Consider the following 25,975-nt stretch of genomic DNA (forward strand, 5'->3'; position numbering starts at 1 on the left):
CAATAATACCTCTAGGCATCTTAATGGAACAGTTCACCAATTGCAAAATAATTGAGGTTGGTCTCAATCCTCCCAATCCTAGCAGTTCATATATGGTATAAGGCAACATATTCACACTTGAACCTAAGTCTAAAAGTGCTTGACCAATTTTTGAGCTACCTATTACACAAGCAATTATGGGAGACCTCGGATCATTATACTTTAGTGGGGGTATTGTTTTGTATAATGGTGCTGACTTGCTCAGTTAAGACGGCCTTTTTTGGACATTTAGTTTCCTCTTAATAGTGCACAAGTCCTTTAAGAACTTAGCATATGCAGGAATTTGTTGAATGGCATTTAGCAAAGGAATGTTGATCCTAACTTGCTTAAAGATTTCCAAAATGTTAGAATGATTTTTACCTTTATGCAAAGGAACATGTCTTTGAGGGAAAAGGGCTGGAACAGGGTAGGGATTTACCTCTAAATTAGTCTTATTTTCTCCATCAGCAATTTGAGTTGAGTTAGAAACCTTACTAGCCTTATTTACCTTGTATACCCCTTAAGCAAAAATGTCTACCACTAGTCCACTCCTTAAGGTTGTGATGGCTTTCACTGGTTTGATGTTGGAACACTCGGTTGTTTCTTGAACTTATTGAGGTTGAACTTGAGGGTACGGTTGTGGTTATGCAGGAAATTTTCATTTCTCTTGAATGCTCAATGTGGTATTCAACCTTGTGAGTGTGCTCCTCATGTCATTTATAGCTTGAGAATTTTGATTATTAATCATTACCTGTCCTTGCATGAACTGCTGCAATGTATTAGCCATCTGTTAGATAGATTCTTCAAGTCCCATTTTTTGAACTAGGGCAAGTTGGCTTGTGTATTGAGATGCCCCTTGAAATATAGGTCCTTGAGGAGCATTTTATTCACTCTTCCAACTAGAGTTTGGATGGTTCCTCCAACCTAGATTGTAAGTGTTAGAATAAGGTCCAGCAAATGGTTTAAAAATCAAATTCATAGCACTTGTTTGATCTAACAACACCTCTTTAAATGCAGGGATAGCAGGGCATTCATTAGTGGAATATCCTAACTCTTCAGAAATTCTACATTTTTAGGCACTCTAGGAATAACTTGCACCTCATTGACCTTTTTCATTTCAATGGCATCAATTTTTCTTGATAGCAATGTTATTCTAGCACGCATATCATCATCCTCTTTCAAATTAAACTTTCCACCACTAGACTCAACACTCTTAGATCTGTCATAAGCATCAGTAGTATCCCAATATTGGGCATTCTCAGCCAAAGAATCAAAATATCTGAATGCTTCTTTGGGTGTCAAACTCTCATTAAAAAAAAAGTAATCACACGCCAATGCTCATGACCATGGGGTGGGCATGAATTTAATAGATCTTTGAACCTTTCCAAATATTGATAAAAAGTTTCAAAATCTTTTTGAAAAAAATTCATGATCTGTCTTTTCAAAGAATTTGTCCTATGTATTGGAAAAAAAAAATTCAAATATTCTATTTGCATCTCCTACCAAGTGCCTATGGATCGAGATCTAAGTGAGTTTGACCATGTTTTAGCTTTATCTTTTAAAGGAAATGGGAACAACTTAAGCCTAATGACTTTCTTCATGCATGTACAATCTAAAATGTAGAACATACTTCCTCAAATTTCTTGATATGTAAATTAGGATTTTTGGATTCCATACCATGAAAATGTGGAAGTAGAGGTATCATGCCGGGTTTGAAATTGAAATTGTTGGCATTTAGAGGTTGGATGATGTATGAAGGTACACTGGTTCGAATAGGGTGCAGGTATTCCTTAAGATTCCTATTAGGATTCACAATCTCCCTCTCGGCATGCTCATTATCACCCATATTACTTTGAGTTTCAGATGTGAACTCAAGAGATACAAATGCTAAATCATATGTAGAATAAAAAGATGTTGAATCAGAGTGTGTGCTATTAAAATTTCTAATAAGACGACCAGAATGATTTTGAGTCCAACCAGAAATATACAACAGTAAATTAATTATGTAAAATAAAGAGAATAATCAACTAAAAATAAAATGAAAAGTTTAGGCATCATTAAAACTGTGAAGAGGTTCACAGCATTAAGCTACCTCAACTACCTCAAACAAAATTGCTTCAATGAACACCAATTGTCCCTAGCAACGGCGCCAAAAACTTGATGTTGTTCCAAATGTATTCTTCTAAGTGTAGAAGTGCCAAGTTGTATCAAGGATAAATCCAGGATCATATTCTACAGGGACAAAAAAGTATTAAAACAACTTTGAAAATGCTATGTAAAGTCTTATGCTTTATGTATAAAAAATGGGGAGGGGGTGCTATGTGAATTCTTTTTGAACTTTTTATGGTTATATAAAAATAGAGTGTATGTAAGGATTTATGTAATCTAATTACAAAAGATAGCTGTAAACATATCTACATTTGAGTCCAAATTTAAATGATGAAGTATCAAGTCCATTCCTGCTACTTAACATATAAAGAATCTTGAAAAAAAGATAAACAAAGTATGAAACTAAATGCCGCAAAATGAAGTCACAAAATACGTAAGATTTCAAAAGGGAAAAAAAAAATCTAAGAAGCAATTTATCAAACACTTGAACTACGGATGAGCCTCTTTTTGATTTGGTTCTAAGTTAATTTTCTCAACTATCAATCTAATCAAGGAATTGATAATTGGAATATGGAGAGTTCACGTTCAAATTTACACTATTTCTTTAAAATCTTCACTGCATTACCAGCCAAACCCATAATAACATCTGACCGAAAGAAGCCTTGATAAATTTTCAAGCTTTTGTTATGCCTTATGTCTACAACAAAGCAAGAACAAGAGCTTCTATCTAGTTTCAAATCGATTTTAGGCTTGCAATAGAGTAAAAATAACGTTTAAACCAATAGAAATTTCATTAACCTAAAACCCAAAACAAATCAAGCCTCATCCAGCAACCCAAGCTACCAAGATTAGCTTTGCATCATCTTTACAAAAGTGAAAATAAATACAAAAAACCATGGCTTATAGAAGAAATTCCCAGTGCAAGCCAAGCACTCTCTTCCGCGAGAATCCGTGTTACCCCCAGGTACCACACCCCTAATTCCTGCCGCAATGACCTGTATATATCCTTCTCATCCTCTGCTTCTCTCTCTCTCATGTAATGTTGATTCGCCCATCCAGTCCTTCCTCTTCTCGTCTAGCACATGCCCCTTGGCACAATCGATCTTCCCTCTTTCAGGACCACAACATTTTTTCTCCATCCTTCCACTAGGCACACGAGTGAGTCCTTCCAAAAAGTATCAATTTAATTGCTAGCCTCTCTTCCAAAAATTTCCTACAGTAAATAGGATTAAGTGTTCAGCACTATAAGGGTAAAACTGGAATATTAAACCTTATGTGGCTTAACAATGTAAGTGTCATGTGTATCCTTGTTACAACCAGCTGCGTTATGAATCTTTTTAAGTGCAAAATATCAAGAATTATCAATTTACTCAAGTACTATAATCTACTACCTAATTAAGTGTTTAACTCATTTTTTGTTAAACAATTTATTCACTTTAGCAGCTTAATCATGCAATTTTAACACTTTATCAAAAACCATCGAAAACGTACACATTACAAATTATGAAACTTAACACAAAATATATTTTGTTTGATTAAAATTTAACATATGACCAGTAAAATGATAAAATATGACAAAAATAATAATAATAAATCTGAGATTGGTTTTATAATCTAACGTGAGATTAGGTTTTGAGCAGAATAGGCAAAAGGTAAAATGTGTCATATTATGTAAATTTTGACTAATGGGATGGGTAAGTAGACATTAATGCTCTAATAGACATCACAGTAGAGTTAAAAGTAAGTGGGGAGGAGATAGTAGCAAGCAATCTCAAAGTAAATTCCAGCTTTTTCTCTAGATGAGTTCTCCTCTGCAGCTCCTAGTAGTGAAGTCCGATCATCACCCCACTTATCCTGCCACCTTTCCATAAGAAAAAATCCAAACACTCATCCTCCCCCCCCCCCCCCCCCCCCCCCCTCCCATTCCCTTACAAAATTCCTTCTGCATTTCCATCAAAAGCACACCGTTATCCTGAACTTCCTTTTCTCTATGGATATGTTAAAGCTGATCCACCAGACTGAAGGACTATCTTGGGAGGATTTAAACCTTTCTCCTGAAAATGAATCAGCAAATGAAAACTCAAAGTTAGCACTCATTGGTAGAATAGTTGCAACTCAACCTCTCAATAGGATTTCCTTGCATGCTTCATTCAGGGCAACTTGGAACTTCATCCGTAAGTTCCACATCAAAGATCTAGATGCAAACCTTTTTCTCTTCACATACTAGAATGCTAGTGATAAACAGAGAATACTAAACTAAATTCCATGGAACTTCAAAGGGCATCTCCTCATCCTCAAAAGTTGTCCTGCAGGATCCACGTGACAAGAGATAAGTCTCAATACATCGATGTTCCATGTTCAAATACATAGTTTAACCATAAATCATATGATAGAAAATAATGCCTCTAAAATTGAGAGAGCTCTTGATAATCATCTAGGAGTGGATGTAGATCCCATGTTTGGTCTGACATGTAAGAAATTCATCAGAATAAAGGTTGAGATTGACATTACCCAACCTTTGAAACAAGGACTCTGGGAGCCAAGGGACTACAACATCGATACATGGGTATTGTTTAAATACGAACGTCTATCTGACTTTTGTTATGCTTGTGGCAGAATTGGTCACTCTTAAATCTTCTGCAATTACCCAAATTCTATTCCCGATCACCTACCTTTTGGCCCCTGGTTTAGTGTGGAATCCTCAACTTTAACGTCGGTTCAACCACCACAGCAAGGTCATGCCATCATTCCTAGGCATCTTATGGTACACATTGCTTAGGATGAAACTATAACTATGATGACCCCCAACCAAACCTTGAGATTGAGGAAAATATGATTTTTGGAGCATTAGCCCTGATTCTGCCTATCTCTCATTCAGTTGACAAAGGGAAAGAAATTTTAACAGAAGCATTGATTGAAAAAGGAAAAGCCACTCTAGTGGAAGAAAACCCTTCTGTTGTAGGAAATCCCTTTATTAGTTGTGGACTGGGGAAAAATCAGCAAATCTTCTAAGAAGATACACAGATTAATTTTGAAGTTCTAATCCCTTTGTAGTGTCCGATCAGAGTCAAGTCTCCTCAAGACCTTCTCTCAAGCACAAATCCTCAGGATAATCGACTCGCCTCAAAAAGAAGAAAGCACTAGAAAGGAAGATAGCAACCTTACCTTTCAGAGTTCGACATGGCAGAAGAAGGCTGGCTCTCGATCAGTGCTTTCACAAACCTCCTCAGCCTCTTATGGCAGTGTGCCCGGAAGCCTAGCACCCAAAGATCTGAAGGCTGTGATGATCCCAACTACTATGGATTACTATAGCCCCATTCAAGATATTAATGTCCCACCACCTACCGAAGAATCCCCATTCAATCCGAGTGTTAACTCTCTCCCACCAAACATTTTCCCATCAATCACTCAAGATCTTCATATCTCTCAAATGATTGCACCACAACCTCTCTACAACAACTTCATAGAGTCAGCACTGCAAAACCTTACCTTCCCCTCAGCAATAAATACAGAGGAATGGGTTTCTCAATGGATGAAGAGCAACGAGACAGTTAATATGCAAAGCCCATTGGCTGGGTCATCTCATCAGCAAAAGGCCAAGTCATCTCTTCAGGGCCCATTGACCCACCCTACTACAGCAAAACCTTAATACATTTGCAAAGCTTGAAGGATCTCAAGGCCCACTAGCCGATATGTCCCAGATGTATGCACATGCCCAACAAAGTAAATGGAAATTTAGCCCCCCTTTCAATGCCCATAACTCCTTGCAAAAAACAGCACAAGGACCTTAATTTCATTCCCACTATCTCTTATCAGTCGGTCCAACTGATCCCACCCAACTTAGGCCCTCACCATCAGTCAGTTCCTCTACCAACAAGGAAGCCTGGACCCACCATCCAATATGTGGCCAAATACAAATCCTCCAGTCTGGATGGACTTCAAGCCCACTCTCAACTACAAATTCCATCAGAAAGCTTGGTAACTTTAGTCCCCCTTTTAGACATTGAAGCTCCACCGAAAAGGGCTGCTCCTTCTTGTGCTGAGGATGCTAGTCCACCAAAACCAAACATGCAGAAAATTTCAAAGGAAGCAAACCTGCAATCAGCATCTATTACCTAAGAGATCTGCAATGAAGAGAAAGAGGCGGCTCTCATGCTATTATCTATCAATTCAAGGCCCTCGGGTAAAGTCAAAAAAACCAAGGAAGCTGCAAGATCCAAACCAGATAGCAGGGCTACACCAAAGGCATCATCAACTGGAAAACTCAATAAGGCTGGAGAGGCGGGCTCTACCATGCCTCCAAATATTCCATGAAGTCTTTTGTATAGAATTGCAGGGGACTAGCTAGCCCCAAAGCAATCAGAAGTATAAGAGCTTTTATTAACAAGTTTAATCCAGATATTATTTTTTTGTCAGAAACCATGGTGTCTAATGTCCCTACTATTGTAAATAGACTAAGATTCCACTATTTTGTAAACATCCCTGCCTTGGGAAAAAAAGGAGGCATTTTGTTATTATGACAACCAGGTGTGGATATTGAACCGGTCCATGCTAATACTAATGATATTTCAATTTTGGTCTAGTCTAATCCTCCTAATCACCCTTGGTTAGCAACTTTGGTCTATGCCCCAGCTCAATGGCAATACAAAGCAAATTTTTGGACTCTTCTAGAATCAACTCATGGATCCTTTCCAAGCCCATGGCTTTGTATAGGGGATTTCAATGACTTGTTAAGACAACAAGATAAATCTGGAAGCAGGCCAGTCACTTCCTCATCCATAGGCGGCTTAAAATGCCTAATGGATTCACATGGCCTCATTGATATTGGCTTCTCGGGACCCATTTTCACTTGGACAAATAATCAGCATGGAAGAGCGATGATTACAGAACGTTTGGACTGTGGTATCACAAATGCACATTGGCGCCTACTCTTCCCGAATGCCTATATTCAACACATAATATCCTTGACCTCAGACCATGATCCTCTATTCCTCAACACTATGAAAGTAAGGAAGAATGCTTCTCCCTTTAAATTTGAGGAATTATAGACTAGAGAACCACTCAGCATTGTTATAATCCAAGATGCATGGCGCCAACAATTCAATGGGAATTCAGCCTTCATTCTCTATAACAAGATCAAGGAAACAAAAAAAGGCACTCAAGCTTTGGCAAGGTCATGACCTCATCATAGTGGAATAAAAGTAGGATGGTAGTGTAGTTTACAGAATTTTTCATATATATATATATATATATATATAATACGATTGTTGAATTGACTTGAATATTTGATTTGATATAATTAACATAATTTGATCATCTTGCATCCTGCAAGCCTCTGCCACTTTTAGAGTAATGATATAGATATAATTTTTTTTCACAACCATGTTTTAAAATGAAAGTATTTTAATTAAAATTATGATACTTTTAAAATTATTTTAAAAATCATTTTGCAAAAATGCCTTTAATTTAAAACATGGTTGAGAAAATAGTTAGGTAATCAATTTCCTTTCAAAAATAATGTGTTTTACAAAAATACCCTCAATTAACAACAAATTTGTAAAATAGTTGTAAAAAAAATTGTCTCTATCTTTTATTTTTCTTTAACATAGTAATGACAAGTATACTTAGAGTCCTTCCACATATTAAGATTTTCAGGACTCGTTTGGATACTCAGAATATCTATAAATAGTAGTAAATAGTTTGTAAATAGTAATGAAATAATTTGAGTTAAAGATGTTTTATTAGACTTTGGAAAAGTTGAATAAAATATTATAAAGTCAAAGAATTTTTTAATATAATTCTTTGTTTTGAAATTTGAGAAAATTATATTGTTTTTTTGTTTCGTCTAAAAGTTTGAGAAAGTTATAATGATTAGGTAATAATTAGATGAAAAAGTTGAAGATTTAAAATTAAAAAGTACTTTGTGTTTGAATGATATTTAGAAATTAACTATTTAAGACTATATGAGAAAACTTGATCACAATTGTGTTCCCAAACAGGTCCTTAGATTGTCTTCAGAAGCTTGACCTCTCTCTTTCTCTAATCCTGTGATTTTATTTGTATTTTTCTCCATTTCTCTTCTATGTTTTCATTGCCAAAATTTAAACTGAAATTTTTTAGCCTTTTTTAATTAAAAATTAAGTAGATTAACCTTTAATTAATGGAAGCAACTAATGTTATGTATGAAGGCTGACCTTCTAAAAATCAACCTATAAAAAAATTCCACATGAATCTCTTTTGGACATTTTTAAAAAGGATATAGTACTCATAAAACGATATGAGACAGACCAAGAATGAAATCAGAATTTTTAATACCGCATGGTCTCGAAGAGGAAGAATAACGGACACGATGGTTAATTTTCCTGTAATTGTATTTCAAATGGGGTTGTTATATAGGGAAGGGAGAAGCTGAAAAGAGATGGTAGAAATTTGGCACCAGAAGGCATCTAGATGACTAGATCTACTCAAAATGGTCAGTTGATTGGTTTATTTCCCGGAATTATTACCTGGTCTCTCTGGTTAGGGCAATGCAAAGCTCATATGGAAGGTATAGCAGAAAATGTTGTTTCGGTTGGAGAAATAGTGTATTGGGCATCTCGAGTTGGGGAGAAAGTATCTGCAGGTAGGCGTTTATCTTCATGCGATGCAAGCATTTTAACTGAGTTGAAGATTCCTATTAAATTGCCAAAGAGCAGGAATTAGTATTTTTGCAGAAGTGATGGGCTTAATGTGTGGTATTCGGCATGGGAAAAGGCTGGGTATTTCTCATGTGGTTCTGGAATTGGATTCATTGATTGTTGTTAACTGGATTAGGGGAACTTGGTGCAATCTGTAGTATTTGGAAGATTAGTGGGAGGAAATAATGGAAGTTCTTCATCGGATTAATTATCGAGTGCAACATGTTTATTGTCAAGGTAATAGTCCGGTTGATTTTCTAGCTCGTATGGGTGCGGATAGCACTTCAAATTCTTGGGATAGCATATATGATTTACCAAGGGTGATGATGATTTTGTAAAGGTATTCCTCCGTCAAAAGTGAGGCTTTGTTAATAAAGAGATCATCTCTGTTATTGAAAAAATAAAAAAAGGGGGGGGGGGGGGGGGGGGGGGGGGGGGGGGGGGGGGGGGGCCAGCGGCGGGAGGAGAGGGGACACCAGCAGTAACTCAAACAACAAGACCAGGATAACATGGTTTAAACCTCAAGACCATTTTTGTTGGTGTTTTTTTTTTTTTTTTTTTTTTTTTTGGCTTATATAGTTAATCAATGTCATTTTTAGCTTATTTTGACTTATCGTTAGATTTTTGTTAGCCTTATCTCATTATTAACTATTTGTCGAGCAAAGCTCTAGATTTGATTTTTCAGCCACCAATTATCATCTCATCAGTTTCAATGGTCAATTCATCACCACCGACATTTTCAACATCTCGTTGGCAGTCAATAAACAAATATGAAAGTTACACTCAGATTTTAAAGCTCATCTTGAGCTAGGGAATGCTAGAGATAATATTAAATCAAATATTTGATTTAATTATTACCCTAATCAAAAGATTTGACTTCTATATTTATCAAAGTATTTTATCTTACCATGAAATTTGATCTTTTAGATATCCATGTTATCTCATCACTATGTAATTTTCCTATAAATATCAACAACGTATACTACTTTGTATTCATTCCCCATTAATAACTTACAAAAGAATCACCGTGCATAATAAAGAGGCAGTTATTAATGCTTCTCTCTCATTCATATCCTAGCAAGATAATATTACAATTCAATCAATAACCTGACAAAATCCCTTTCCAACTTTTAAATAATAAAGGACGGTTTGGGGCTAAAATTTGCAACAGCAATGCTCAAAATGAATCTAGGTTAGAGTGCAAATTATGAATTCATGCAATATCAATCTAGAAACTGGATGATTTTTTTTTTTTTTAATTATTGGTATCGGGTATCCGAGAACAAAGTCCTGGCTAGTCTAGGGGCTTTTGGCAAAGAGTTTGCCGCAAGTGTACCTTAGGTCCTAGATACTGTTTGTACTAAAAAGGATTTCAACCTTAGACTTGAGGGAGCATACCACCAAGACCAAGGCTTTTACTACTTGAGCCAACCCTAACGATTCAATCTAGATTCAGGATGATACAACCAAAACCTACCCATTCCCGTTCATCACGTAAGGAATATGGCACTTCATCTAAATTTCAACCATTTTACCCAGTTCACAATTAAAAAAATTCGTAACTGTTATCTGCTTACATAAACTCAACGCAGTTCTTCCGGATCACTTTTGCCAGAATTTTCCAACTCAGCTTCAAGTACGTAAATTATATTCCTAGTCTTGTGCATCATTACCACCATCTTCAGCCAATTGCTTCTGTTTTTCTTCTTCCTCTGCAAAACAACAGAAAATCATTCCAGTTACACAGACCGCATATAAGCCACAGCTATTACCTGACATTGTAGTCCACATGGTAGAACCATCTGCATCAAAAATCTAAATCATTTGATTGAACTACATCACACTGCAAGATAGTGAAAATTGGCTGGTACTTGTTAAAGAAGCTCCATCTCTTAACACAGACTCAATTCTAGGTGTTTATGCTGGTTTAGACAAACCTGTAATTTCAAAATACAGAATAGAGACAGTTAATGACAACTTTGCCCCATGATGTTTGAGCTATTTTTACGTTGCTTTCCTGTGGTTTCCTTGGTGACACTTTCTCCCATGTGGGAATTGAAAATGCAATAAATTATTTGAAAAGAAGGAGAATACCGATGGATATCCCAATCAGATTTCCTTTTCCCGTTTTGCTTCCCTGTTTATGTTTTGGCACTAAGACTGAACTCCTGCTTGTGAGACTGAACTAGCTAAAACTGAATTAGTGACCTTAGAATCATGTCTTGCAAGGGGAAAAAGATCAAAGTTCAAAATTTTGAGGATCCATATCCAGCTATGTGAAATACACTTCCTCTAGAATCAAAAGAGTGCAAACTGTCATGAATTTAATAAAAGGTGCAAATTGAGAACAGTCCAAACCACAAGGGCCAAAGTGTATTAACCCAAAGGATATATTTTTTTTATATATAAGAATTTATTAATCCACATAATTAACCAAAAGGATATATTGATGTGTGTATTTGGACATATACTTGGATACCACAGTCGAGTAAAATCAATGAATCTTTGATAAAAATGAAACTACAGATTAGGAATCACAAATTAAAATAGCAAATTAGTTCCACAAATACAACATCAGAAATTGCAAGACACCAGTTGAGTAAAGCTATTCAAATGTCTTTAGGATACACCTATACAATAAAAAGACTAACGCATCGACACAAGTTTCATTCAAGACCCTCTATTTAGGACAAAAAATCAAATAACACAGAACAGGAATTTGAATAAGATGATATTTCAAAGTTATCCACCCGTGGGTAGCCCAAGTGATTCCTCCTGGGATCAAACTGCAATTTAAGTGGGAGGCCATGGCGGTGGATTGCTATGCTAGTCTCCCCGGGGGTTTAGGTTCCATGGGATAGTCCTAAGGGCTCTGCTGTGGGGTGGTTCTCCCGTCATAAAAAAATATGTATATATTTCAAAGTTTTTTTAAGACATTTGGAATTTGGTTAACAGAAATTAAATCAAAAATTCGGAAGATGTCATGTTGATGTAGGACCAAAAAAAATTAAAAAGTAAACAAGTTGGGGGGAGGTGAGTTGTCAATGTTCATAGTACTGTAGTGGTGGTTCCATATACAAGGATTACAGCAGTGTTGACACTCTAGCCGTTACTTAAAAGCTATTGGTTTGCTAGTACAGAAGCGGTACAAAGCTGGGTAAAACTAAGTTAACAGTCAAATTAGATGCCATGCCGCTTCTATAGCTCTATAAACAAACCATGACCTCATCTACACACATAAAGACCCAACTTGTTCTTGGGTTTCATAGCAAGGATATCAACATGGAGAGAAACCTTCATAGATTAGAGAAAAATGAAGGCCCAAGGAAAATGATTCTTTCTGAGCAGTACCATATCCAACCTACATAATGCAGCAGGAACATTGCCAAGCAGTCTTGGTTTGGTGTTTGATGGAATCACTCAACTTAGGTTTGACGCACATTAAGATTGACAACCTCTTGGTGAAGACAACAAACAGAGAGAAAGCTATACCTAGAGGAAGAAAAATATTTGCCAACTGATTGCCAACCAATAGATTAATGCAACGGGGACAAAAAGGGGAAGTCATGTAATACCATTGTCACATTTCTCACTAATGGGAAAAGGGACAGATTAAAAACAGTAATTTCTTACCCATTAACTCATACAATGCCTTCTGGGTGCGTCTTTCGAGCTTATCCAGTTTCTTCTGCACATCCCTCCTAAGGTCCCAATTTGGTTTCTTTGGAGCAATATTCACAAATGGGTCCTGCGTACTTTCCCAAATTAGAACACACAAACATGGAAGATGAAACAACTCATATGCATGCAGATTAAAGCTACTGAGTCATAATTTCATAGGTGGAAGTAATCTATTACCTCATTTTCTGATGGTGGAGGAGCAGCTGCAACAGGGTCTTCAAACTTTGGTAGCACTGGTGGAGCAAGCTTTCCGTCCTGAAGCTGCTTATCATGAGGAACATAGTTCCGAAATTTCATATTGAGATTACTGCAATGAAATTAGCAGCTATAAGTTTGACAGGCAAGCATTTATAATTAGTGAAGTAGATGGAAAACATACAAACAGAAAACAACAGTACACACCTTTGGAGATATTTCATACACATATGAAAGAATCATCATATGCCAATAGATACTAAATCTATCAGCAACATCATCAACTTAAACTAGTACATTTGTCAATATATGAAGTCAATTTACTATTAGTAGGTGAAAAAAATAAATAGAAACAATTCTGACATTTTTTACATAAAACCAAAACTTAATTAACACTACTCAGTGGACAGTCACAAAGAATGAGACTTGAAGTTCGTCCATTTCTTGTTGTAAAACACTAAAGGCACTACCAAAATTTTACCCCAAAAAAAAAAAAAAAAAAAAAATCCCAGTGTCTAAACTTCCACAAATTACATCCCTGAGTTCTATTAAACTCGCATTTAAGTCTCTCTGTCCGTTTCTGGTTAGATTTCTAAGGGCCCGTTGCCCCATATCACATCAATTCAAAATAATGAAAAAACACCAATTCCATCCATAAAAAAACAAATAATTAAAAAAAAAAAAAAAAAAGAAAAGAAGATAAAATAAATAAATTCACCCCTCCTCTTGCGATGCAGCGGTTGGATTGACTGGAGGAGGCTCTCCAACCACACAGAACTCCACCACCCCCAAGAATCACTGGAGGAGTGTTTTCAATCAGACCACCAAATAACTTTTTATCCTACCTAAGCCTTTTAACAAAACTTCCCAGAACACTTTTTGATGATCTGATATAAAAAATAAAATAAAAATAAATTGAAAACTTTATGAAGCATCCCATAAACGATTGAATAGTTGAGGTTTGAGGCAAGGATAACAAAGTTCAACAATTCTATATTTATGCATATATTGGCCAGTTATTTTTTAGTATGAGTAAGCTTTTAAGGTCAACTGGCATACCATTCAGAGATATGATGTAAATCTGACACAATTCCATAAAGTTACATCAAGTGAGTGAACAAAATAAAGTTGGTTTCCCCCTCTTACATGATTAGGTGTTTGGGAAAACATATTCAACATTTAACCAATAATCCAAAGCATAGTGCTTAGCAAAAATCCAAAAATCGGACTCCGCCTCCATCTCCATCCCAGCTCCGCTCCAACTCTGACTCCGATATTGTACATATTTTATAAAAAAAATATGTATTTTTTATATATTAATTATATATTTTTTATATAACTATAACTTATATAGTTACTTAAATTCAATAATATACTAGTATGGGCAAATTATTATAAAATAATATATTTATACTATAATATAAATAGACCAAATTGACAAATAATAGTTTACTATATGTAAACACCATACTATTAACTATAACTACCACGTAACACTAATGTATAATAACAACTAATGTATAAACACTAACATGTAATACTAATATATAATAACATGTAGTAGTAATGTATAATAATAAATATATAATAACATATAATACTACTGTAAAACAACATTAATTTGTACAATGATTTATTTTTTCAATTTTGGCTATGTTTTAATAAAATTGAAATTGAAAAAATATTTTTTTTAAAAAATTAAAATATGGAAGCCCAAATCCGATAAGTGAGAGCCCGTCAAATTGAATGTTCAAATGGGCTAAGAAAAAAAGCCCAATACAAAAGTCCAAATCCGACTCTGCTCCGACGAGTCGGAGTCGGAGTCGGATTGGAGGCTATGCGAATCTTCGACTCCGAATTTGTCAGTGCTCAGCCCTACCAAAACATATGAAATGTGGGCACTATGGAAGCAAAAGCTATTACAGCCCATATGTAATTTTGGAACATGTAAATTTGTGATATCATTAAATTCAAACCCGCACCTGTGATCCAAAACATATGCTATGCGGCACTACAGAAATCAAAGCTATAACAAACCATGTGTAATTTTCGAAAGATGCATGACCATTATTGCATGTGAAACCATCCATTGGATTCCATCTCAAATGAAGTGCACACGTGTATGCCCATATTGATGGAGATAGATAGACTAGGTAAAGTTGGGAGTGGGTAGTTCATCATGGGGCGATTCATAACAAACCCAATGAGTCGACAGCTAAAGCAAAGTCAGAGAACTCAGGCCCAAAGAGCATTGTAAGTGACCTATATTAGCAATTCCTGATAATTTTTGCATGAATACAAGATGCATATCCGATGCACATTGAAAACCTTTTAAGATCATTGCAATAAAAGGCACTGGAATAAACAGATATCGGTAGGGATGAGCAAAAATATGAAAATCCGACTCTATATCCAACTCCACTCCGACTCCAACAAAACAGAGTTGGAGGTGTCGCCGGACCGACTCCAACTTTATGCTCCAACTTTGCCCTCCAGCTCCAACTCCAACTCTGAATCTGACTCGGATATTATACATGTTTAAAAAATATGTATTTATATATATTGATTTGATCATATATACTAGATAGTTATATAATTATATAGCTAGACCTTATTTATTAAATTTAATAATATACTAGTATGAGCCAATTATTATAAAATAATATACTTATACTATAATATAAATAAACTAATAATAGTTTAGTATATGTAAACATCATAGTATTACTACCATACATAATCAAGTATAGAAATAAGTTAAGACACTAATATTTCTATACTAATAAGTCTAGTATAATAAGTTAATAATACATAATGCTAATTTACTAAAGTATAATAATATGTAATTAGACACCAGAAATAAATATAGTACACAAATAAGTGATTTTACTACGATTTTGTCTCGTATAATGCATGAGATTTTCTCTTAATACGATTTTCCTTCCTCACAACTATTCTTGTTCATTGATTCATGCTGGTGTTAGTAATTTTCTTAGTAACAGGTGAAATGGTTTAAAGTTGGGACGACCAAAACTGAACTTCCTAGAATCAAAAATTTTTTAACTCTCGGTGGAAGGTGGTCGATGGGTGCACACTGTAAAACAAGGCAGAAAGGTGGTGAAGGAGCTAGTATTGGGAACCTTTAGTGTAAAATGGGTAGTGAAGATACTAGAGGAGTGCTTATGATTGGATCAAAAAGAGTTTATTAGAACCTCTTGTGACGGCAGTAGATCCTTCATAGCACAAGGCAGCTCTCATGACTACGGTAGATATTTGGCAATATATAGTACAGCAGTGGTGGGAGGAGAGGCATCATTACCATCCATGAAGACGTAGAAGGGAAGGGATAGAGAAAGATGGGCTTGGAACTTAGATCTAGTGAGCCAAACAGAGGAGAAGTAGGAAAAGACGGAAGAGCACTACATATAAACGAAGGTGGTAAAGTAGGGAGAAGCATGGTGGCTGAAGTTCATACAAGGTGGTCTTGATAGGTCCAACAGGGGAGCAACACCGAAACAGGGGCCGAAATGGAAATATGGGGGTGGGTTTGTATCCGTTGGTAAGAGCACGCAACAAAACCAAAAGAGGACAGACTTCTAATCATCTATGGTTCAAAGCTCCAAGGAAAACACAAAAAAAGGAAAATGCTGGTTGTGCAAGTTGCATGAACAAGGACCTCCACTCTCTGAAAAAGCAATTGTTGGAAGTGAGAGATGCAGCGACTCGACTTACAAGGAAAATGGAAGAAATGGGCTCTGAAATGGACATTGGCCGTAATCAAATTGGAGCCCCTAAGGAATATGGCCTCTTGGACTTAGAGTTGGGCCTGGGTGTCAGAAGAAATTCAAATGGGTTGCATCTCTCGCTGGCCAAGAAAGGGAAAGACAAGGCCCATCAATCCACAGGCACACCCATTCGGAGCTGGCAAATCAAAAAGGCCCAATTTGAAACTGGGTCTTCTTCCGGAATCGTGAAACACTCCCCGGCACCAATGACTCTTGTGAAGGGGACCGCTTAAAAGTCATCATCAGAGCACGATGGTCAAGTGGCAAGCCCAATGGTGGTTACGATGGCAAGAACTCCAGCGACTTGCGATTCCTCGGCGCCAATGACTCTCGGGAAGGGGACTGTACAGATACCATGGCCGGAACACAGTGATCAGGAGGCCGGCATCACGGTGGAGGTTACAACGGTGAGAACTCTGGCGACCAGCGATTTGAACATAGAACCTGTTTCCAACACAGAAAAAGAAACCCAAGCAATGGAGAGTGACAACAAAACATTTGGGACACCTCTAACAGCTTCGAAACACACAAAAGAAGAAGGGATGAGCTCGAACAGAGCTCTGGCAGCGGAAGGGTAGTGTGAAATGCTTGTAGCAGGGGCAGAACTTCCTCCAGAGATGTTAGGGGCTATGGTGGTGTACGATCTACGATCTCGACAGGGGTGTCGGAGAACACAGTCAAGGGTCGAGATTTGACCTGATGAAGGCACCTCCGATGAGCTTCACGGATATTGAAGGAGAAATATGGGAGGAAGTCCTCCCACTGAATTCTGTGCATCCAAGTCGAAACAGTAATCTTCAAGTGTCAGAATGGGTACTACACTAGGTTAAGGAGATTCAACATTGTGTAGGGATCAAAAGTGATGGCTTTGAGGACCAATTCATGGCTCTTCTTACAGCCATAGAGGCTGCTCAGACCCCCTCAGAAAATGAGTTCAGTTCAGCAAAGAAAAGAGTAAGAGAACTAAAAAGGCTCAACTGGACAGTTAATTACGAAGCTAGAGAGAGGTGTTCAGGCCATGCAAGATCGAAAGGAAGGGCAACGAACGCATTTTTATGAAGCCAAAAATCATTTTGTGGAATGTAAGGGGCCTGAATGAGATGGAAAAACACCTCAAAATCATAAACCAGCTTCAGAAATGGAGAGTCGACATTGTATGTCTACAAGAAACGAAATTAGAACTCATCACTATAAATACAGTTAGAAGTTTGTGGGGATGTAGTCGTGTGGGGTGGGCTCATTTGCCATCCAATGGAGCCTCGGGAGGCATCATAATGATGTGGGATCAAAGGATGGTGGAGAAGATGAAAGATTGCATGGGACACTACATTGTGGCTTGTTCATTCAAGAATGTTGTGGATGGATTCCAATGGGCATTTGCAGGTGTTTATGGCCTTAACATAGACCATGCAAGAAAGTTATTATGGGATGAGTTGGCTGGTGTAAACAGCATATGGGACCTACCTTGGTGTATTGGTGGTGACTTCAACATAACTCAGTTCCTGAGTGAAAGATCAGGTGGCTCTCGTTCCAATTCAGCAATGGTAGATTTCTCAAACTTTATCTTTGAACAAAATTACTAGATCTTCCTCTTGCAGGTGGTTCCTACACTTGATCGAATACTCGAGAACAACCCCCTTGGTCAAGGCTCAATGGATTCTTGGTATCACCTGAATGGGAAGCTCATTACCCGAATCTTATTCAAAAGAGACTCTAGGCCCTGCTCAGATCATTTTCACCCATCCTTCTTGATTGTGGAGGTATTCATGGAGGCCCAAGGTACTTTAAGTTTGAAAATATGTGGCTGAAATCAAAGGGTTTCATCGAGAGAGTCCGATAATGGTGGTTTTCATATCAATTTAAGGGAAGCCCAAGCTATGTCATGGAAAGTAAATTGAAGGCTTCGAACAAAGACCTGAAGGCTTGGAATGGGCAGGTGTTTGGCAATGTGGAAGGCCAAAAACATACTCTAGTTGAAGGACTCAACGGATTGGAGAGCGTGGAGGAGGCTAGGGCACTTAACAGATGAGAGAGCTCATAAAGTACAAGTGTCTACAAAACTTGAGAGGGTTACATTCTTGGAGGAAATATCTTGGGGACAAAAGTCAAGAGCCTTATGGTTAAAGGAGGGGGACAAGTGCACCAAATTTTTTCACGAGATGGCAAATTCGCATAGGGGAACAATACCATCGAGACGACGTTGGTGGATGGTGTGGTTGCTTCAAATCAACCAATGAGCACAAACCATATTGTAAAGTACCATGAACAATTGCTTTTAGAAGAATTTTTGAGACCGAAATTAGGACTTACCTTTGATGCTCTCGAGTCACAAGAAGTAGCACGGCTTGAGTGACCCTTTAAAGAGGTGGAGATCCGGAAGGCAATAAAAAGTATGGTGGGTGACAAGGCTCCAGGTCCAGATAGCTTCTCTATAGCTTTTTTTCAAACTTGTTGGGAAGTGACCAAAGATGAAATTACGGGTGTCTTTCACGAATTCCATGAAAATAGAAGGTTTGAAAAAAGTGTCGATGCAACTTTTATTGCTCTCATTACCAAAAAACCAGGTGCAATAGAGGTAAAAGATTATCAACCTATTAGCTTGGTAAGTGGGATGTACAAGATCATGTCAAAGGTGCTGGCGAATAGATTGAGCTTGGCGACGGATAAGCTAATATCCAAGCCCCAACATGCCTTTGTTGGAGGAAGACAAATTCTTGACTTGGTACTCATCGCAAATGAATGTTTGGATAATCGACTTAAGTTGGAGAATTGGGACTTTTGTGCAAATTAGACATGGAAAAGGCTTATGCCTGGGTCAATTGGAGCTTTTTGCTCTACATGCTCGGGTGTTGTGGCTTTGGCTGGAAATGGTGTTTCATGGATTACTCAATGCATCTCAACAGCGTGTTTCTCTATCTTGGTGAATGGAACCCCCATGGGATTCTTTAAAAGCTCACGGGGTTTAAGACAAGGTGACCCTCTTTCTCCAGTACTATTTGTTTTTGTAATGGAAGCCTTTAGCAAGATTATCTCAGGAGTTGTGGAGGGTGGTTTCCTCAGTGGATTTTCAGTGGGGGAGGCAAGTATATCTCACCTATTAGGGAAGATACTCACACTAGACAACTTAAGGAAACGTTGATTCATTGTCATGGAGTGATGTTGTATGTGCAGAAAGAGTAAGGAGTCAGTTGATCATTTATTACTTCATTGTGAGATTGCCATGACATTATGGGACAACTTCTTCACTCAGGCGGGACTAACTTGGGTGATGCCGAGAAGGGTGATCGATCTCTTAGCTTCATGGAGAGGCCTTCATGTTAACTCTCATATTGCAGCAATATGGAAGATGGTCCCAATATGCCTATGGTAGTGCATTAGGAGGGAAAGGAATGGCAGAAGCTTTGAGGATCAAAAGCGATCAATTGAAAAGCTTAGGAAATTGTTTTTCAATACTTTATTTCATTGGTCGGTTGTAATTGATTTCAATGGAATAAGTTTCCATGAATTTCTCTAAGGCGACGCTCTTGTATATGTCCCGTATACTTGGGCTTTTGCCTATTCTTATAATCATTAAAATTTTGTTCACCGATCAAAAAAAGAAATAAGTTATAAATAAGTTAGATACTAGTATAATATTTTTTAAATAAGTTATACTAGTATAATATAATAACATGTAATTAGAAACTCTATTGAGTTTTGTTTTGTTGCTGGAATGGGAACATGTAATACTATAGCATAATAACATGAAAGCACCCAATATTTGGTTTTGTTTTGTTATTGGAATGGGAACATATAATTGATTTTAATGTGTTGTTGGTTGTTGTAGTTGGGAACAAATGATAATATTTGGTGGCTGGTTGTGTTTCAGCAGTTTTAGTTTTTTTTTTTTTTTTTTTTTGTTTTTTTTCAATAGTGGTTATTTTTTTTCAACTGATGCCCTTGATGACATAAGGCTAGCAACTGATATGGTACATACAAGGCAGTAGCTGAATTTTAAACCTGTAATTTTTTTACTTTGTTGCTGCGCTCCTATTATGTTTACTGTTAATACTTTTTTATAATTAAATATTTACTGTAAAAATTGATGTGGAATGACCATTAACAGGGGCATCTTGTTGATCTTGTTCAAAGAGTTTTGGTTATGTTTTTAGTAAACTTGAAATTTGAAAGCCCACAAAAAAGTCTTATTTAAATATGGGCTAAATATGAAGCTAAAAAAAAAGCTCAAATCCAACTCTGCTATGACAAGTCAGAGCTGGAGCCATATGGGGGAGCCTAAACAAGTCGAACTCCAACTCGGAGAGTTCAAGCTGAATCTTCTGAGTTGCAATTTGGTGTTTTGCCGGTGATCATAGAGAGAGGGAGTTACAAGACTCAAAAACTTCCATCAACAACCATCAATATAGAGTTAAGTCTTAGGTATCGATCATCACAAAAAACCTAGGAGAATGAGGTTCAGCAGGACTAGTCACTTGATTGCTAGATTGCATTTATTTGATGGAAGTAGCATTCAAACGTACTTACTAAAAAAGTTCAAAATTTATAAGGCTTTTACATGAAGTCTTAACACACAGTTAGAGACTACGAAACAGCAAGACCATAACAAAATGGTCCTAAAAAATAATTAGGTGAGAAGAAAAGAATAGGGGAAAAAAAAAAAAAAAAAAAAAAAAGAGAGGGAAGGTACTCACTCTTCTTCGCTAGTTCCATTCTCAGCAGCTTGAGCAGAGTCCTTGTCTGGAGTGTTTAGCAGTTCCTGAGCAGCTTTAAGCGCTCTCAGCCTATCTCGGCGAGCTACTGCAGCTTGTTCAATGGAGTCCTCTTCTGCAGCCATCACTTACCTATGTTGTATACACATATAAAAAAATAAGCATCATTAGGTTAAGATAATAGTACATGTATCATGACATTTCAATAGAATATTAGCCATTTTACAAGACTACTTTTTTTTTTTTTTTTGATCAATAAGAAAGACTAATCATTGTTTTCACAAGTTCTTTTTATCTTTTGTTAATTATAGATTCATCACAATTACCTTTATAACAAGTTAGACTTGGATTTATATTTTTTTTGATAAGTAAAACGGTAGTATTAATTATAATAGGCATAGCCCAAGTACACAAGAAGGTATACAAGAGATAAGACCTATCTAGATCGCTATAGAGGTTGCAAGGAACTCATGTACATTTAGACCATTAAAGTCTATAGCTAGAGTCCACAGAAACAAAGTACTGAAAAAAATAGAACGAAGCTCCTCGTTTGTCCGCTCCTTATCTTCGAATGTTCTCTCATTGCGCTCTTGCCAGATACACCACATAATACAGATAGGGACCATCTTTCACACCGCTTTGATTCGTGAATCACCCCCCGGCATCGCCCCACTGGCCAATAATTCTACCACTGACTCCGGCATTACCCAACTTAACCCTACTCGGCTGAAAACCTCACACCACAAAACTCTAGCAATCTCACAATGTAGTAGGAGATGGTTCACTGTCTCGCCAGTTTTCTTACACATACAACACCAATCTGTGATGATGATCCAACGCTTTCGCAAGTTATCAGTAGTCAAGATCTTTCCCAACGCTGCTGTCCAGGTGAAGAAAAGTGACTTTGAATGCGCCTTATTCCTCCACAAGCTTTTCCATGGGAAAGGAGGAGATGGAAAAGTTGTAAGGGCCTTATAAAATGGAACGGAGTGAGAAAATACCCTTACCCACCGGTTTCCACCATAGTGTATCTTCATGTCTTCCATTCATCTTCATAGAGTACACTAGGCTGAAAAACTCCGTGAAGCTATTTACTTCCCAATCCTGTGCTGTTCTACAGAAATTGATGTTCCAATGGACTTGGTCCCCTGAACGAACCAGAAGTTCCGCCACCGAAGCTTCTGGATCACAAGCCACTCGGAAAACCAACGGGAAGGAATCCTTCAAAGCCTCTTCCCCACACCAGATATCTCTCCAAAATTTTATGCGTGTGCCCTCCCCCACCAAAAGTTTCGTATGGTTGGCAAACACCCCCCACCCTCTTCTTATATGCTTCCAAATCCCCACCCCATAAGGCCCAGGCCCCTCTCTAGTACACCATCCCCCCCATAAGCTGCCATGTTTGCTCTCAACTACTAATTTCCACAATGCTTCCGGTTCCCTATTGTATCTCCATAGCCACTTCCCGAGCAATGCCCGATTGAATTTTCTTAAGTTCTTTATCCCCAACCCACCTGAAGAAATTGGTCTGCATACCTTATCCCAACTGATTAAATGAAACTTGAATTCTTCTCCCATCCCACTCCAAAGGAAATCACGGTACAATCTTTCTATCCGTGCTGCCACGGAAACTGGAATAGGGAAAAGAGATAGAAAGTAAGTAGGTAAGTTAGAAAGAGTACTCTTTATCAGGGTCACCCGTCCTCCTTTCGACAAATACAATCTCTTCCACCCAGCCAATCTTCGCTCTATCTTCTCAATCACTGGATCCCAGATAGAAACAGCACGTGAAACAGCCCCCAACGGTAGTCCCAGATAGGTCATAGGGAGAGCAGCAACCTTACAACCCAAAGTACTAGCCAACTGACTCGTGCTACTGACATTCCCAACAGGAACTAACTCTGATTTATCAAAATTCACTCTCAAACCTGACGCTGCTTCGAAGCATAACAGAAGTGCTTTCAGAGTCCTAAGTTGTTCTTGTTCAGCCTCACAGAAGATTAGAGTGTCATCTGCAAAAAGCAAGTGGGATATCGAGATTTGGCCCCTGTTCAGATCACCCACTGAAAATCCAGCCAGCAGTCCATTAGTAACTAACACCATTAGCATCCTACTCAGAGCCTCCATGACAATGACAAATAGAAAAGGGGATAAGGGATCTCCCTGTCTTAACCCCCTCGAACTGTTAAAGAAACCTTCTGGACTGCCATTGATCAAAACTGAAAATTTTGCCGTTGAGATACACCATCTAATCCACCTACACCAACGTTCCCCAAAGCCACACCTCTTCAATAGATAGATGAGGAAGTCCCAATTTACGTGGTCATATGCCTTTTCCATGTCTAGTTTACAAATAATCCCTGCGATACCAGACTTTAATCTACTATCCAGGCATTCATTGGCTATTAAGACCGAATCTAGAATTTGACGACCCCTGACAAAGGCATTTTGTGGCTTTGAAATTATCTTGCCGATGGCTACACCCAACCTGTTTGCTAGCACCTTTGAGATAATTTTATAAATCCCATTAATGAGACTAACAGGCCTAAAGTCCTTCACTTCCGAAGCCTCGGTCTTCTTCGGGATTAAGGCGATAAAAGTCGCATTTAGGCTTTTCTTAAATTTCCCAAACAAGAATAGTTCCTGAAAGACATTCAAAATATCCTGTTTTACCACCTCCCAACAAGTTTGGAAGAAACCCATCGAAAATCCGTCTGGTCCTGGTGCTTTATCTTTCCCCATTCGTCTGATCACTTCATACACCTCCTCTTCCTCAAAAGCTCTTTCCAACCATGATGCAGTCTGTGGCTCAATCAAATCAAATTCAAGTCCATCCACTTTTGGCCTCCATCCCTCTCTTTCTTTAAAAAGCTGTTCAAAAAAATTCAGCACGTGTTCCTTGATCACAGGAAGCTCCATACAATCTCTACCATTGATTTTCAGCATTTCAATGGTATTAATCCTCCTATGAGAATTTGCCACTCTATGGAAGAATTTTGTATTTCGGTCTCCCTCTTTCAGCCACAAAGCTCTTGACTTCTGTCTCCAAGAGATCCTTTCCAGCTCGGCAGTCAACATTGCCTTTCTAGAAACTTCCTCTGCGGTAAGCAATCTATCTTCATTAAGCCTTTCTAGAACCTGTAACTCCTCCATCTTATATTTCTTTTGTTCCCCTACATCTCCAAAACTTTGTGTGTTCCAAAGTTTTAAGTCCTCCTTAAGCGCCTTAAGTTTGCCTGCAAGAATATGAGAGGGCGTACCATTAAACTGATAAGAAGACCACCAGTTCCTTACCCTATCCACAAAGCCCTCACTTTTCAGCCACATGTTTTCAAATTTGAAATAACTACGCCTACTATGAATGCCTCCTCCATCCAACAAAATTGGAAAATGGTCTGAACATAGGCGCGGTAATCTCCTCTGACATACCTCTGGATAATGGCATTCCCAATCCGGCGATATTAAAAATCTATCCAGCCTGGACCACATCTGACTATTAGACCAAGTAAAACGACCCCCCATGAGTGGGAGATCCACCATATTCAAGTCAAAAATGAAGTCGGAAAACTCTGTCATGGCTGGTCGTAGACGGCTGTCACCGGATCTTTCACTAGGGAACCTTATAATGTTAAAATCCCCTCCTATGCACATAGGCAGGTTCCACCAGCTGTGTACACCAGCAAGTTCTTCCCATAAAAGATGTCTGCTGTTGTCTACATTCGGTCCATAAGTTCCTGCAAGTTCTTCCCATAATGGTTGGATTTATATTTACAACCACATAATTTTATTTTATTTTGGATAAGTTACAACCACAACTATATATTGCTAGAGCTAGACCTAAGACTTCTGCTTTCCTTCCCTGATCTTGTCCCCAAACTCACTTTTGTTGCTCCTCCCATTTTTTTGCCTTTACGCATTCAATTTCAAACTCTCCGTTCAAAAAGGGGGGGAAAAAAAAACACAACCTTCTCACCACATTTATGTGAATATTATAGTAAAAAAGACGAGAACTTGAGAGAGAAATCCTAACCCTTTACCCATCAAACTTAGTTAATCTTTTCACATCCGTTTTCCCAGCAATCAAAAAGAGGACATGCCGTCTCGGATAAACGGGAACAAATTAATTAAATTCCGTCACCAGCATTAAAAACAAAAAAAACCAAGACGAGTTCGTGCTCTAAAAGTTTAAGGAATATAAAGGAAGTAAAGACAGAAAATATATGCGACAGTTTTGATATCCTAAAGTTTTCTCGGGAACCAAATATAGGGTTAGAGTGAAAGAAGACGGGTCTGATATTGCCAAAACAGAAGATTGAAACAAAAAACAAAACAGAGAGAGAAAAAATAAAACAAACAAATGAACAATAAGATCAATTGGATGTATGGAAATGAAAGGAGAGAACAGCTTACCTGGAAGAAGAGACAGATGACAAAAATAGAGCGGAGAGGAGAAAGTTTGCACTGCACAAAGAACTCAGGCAAATGGTTAGGAGAGTATAGGCTGCTTATCTGGCTAGCTACTAGTATTTTGAGAATTCTATTTTATTTTTTTTATTATTATTATTATTATTATTATTATTATTTTATTACTATTTATAGAATATTTTAAATCACCTCACTACACAAATACAATCTAATATCTTCCTTCTTCACTTTCTATATATTTTCTTCCATAAATTTAGTCAAAAGCAAGTAAAATAGGAGTGTTTTTTTTTTTAATAAAAGGGGTTGAATTCAAATTTACATATCTATTTTGCAAATTTACATAACAATGCTTTTAAATAAGATTTTTATTAGATAT

At 37.5% G+C, this 25,975-nt stretch overlaps 1 protein-coding gene across 2 annotated transcripts; it reads right to left on the bottom strand.

The window, feature by feature from the left end:
• Positions 1 to 10,299: 10,299 nt before the first annotated feature.
• LOC122299387 (coiled-coil domain-containing protein 12) lies at positions 10,300 to 25,733 on the bottom strand. Of its 2 annotated transcripts, XM_043109640.1 has the most exons (6): positions 25,585 to 25,733; positions 21,157 to 21,306; positions 12,663 to 12,792; positions 12,438 to 12,552; positions 10,577 to 10,606; positions 10,300 to 10,516 (listed from the first exon to the last, which is right to left on the bottom strand). In XM_043109640.1, the coding sequence occupies exons 2-6, from the start codon at positions 21,297 to 21,299 to the stop codon at positions 10,458 to 10,460; spliced, it is 477 nt and encodes a 158-aa protein (XP_042965574.1). In that variant the 5' UTR covers positions 21,300 to 21,306; positions 25,585 to 25,733; the 3' UTR covers positions 10,300 to 10,457. The 2 variants fall into 2 exon arrangements, with proteins under 2 accessions (XP_042965574.1, XP_042965575.1); XM_043109641.1 differs by lacking the exon at positions 10,577 to 10,606.
• Between the last annotated feature and the right edge of the window lie 242 nt (positions 25,734 to 25,975).

The sequence above is a fragment of the Carya illinoinensis genome, chromosome 16, assembly GCF_018687715.1.
Source record: "Carya illinoinensis cultivar Pawnee chromosome 16, C.illinoinensisPawnee_v1, whole genome shotgun sequence".
In the NCBI taxonomy this organism is placed as follows: Eukaryota; Viridiplantae; Streptophyta; class Magnoliopsida; order Fagales; family Juglandaceae; genus Carya; species Carya illinoinensis.

Bases quoted from the DNA above. Each gene is read 5' to 3' on its own strand.
- LOC122299387 (XM_043109640.1), bottom strand. From the start codon at position 21,299: ATGGCTGCAGAAGAGGACTCCATTGAACAAGCTGCAGTAGCTCGCCGA. The intron at 12,793-21,156 runs GTGAGTACCTTC...ATTTCATTGCAG, and splicing joins AATGGAACTAGCGAAGAAGA to TAATCTCAATATGAAATTTC. The intron at 10,517-10,576 runs GTAATAGCTGTG...GTTGTTTTGCAG, and splicing joins CATGTGGACTACAATGTCAG to AGGAAGAAGAAAAACAGAAG.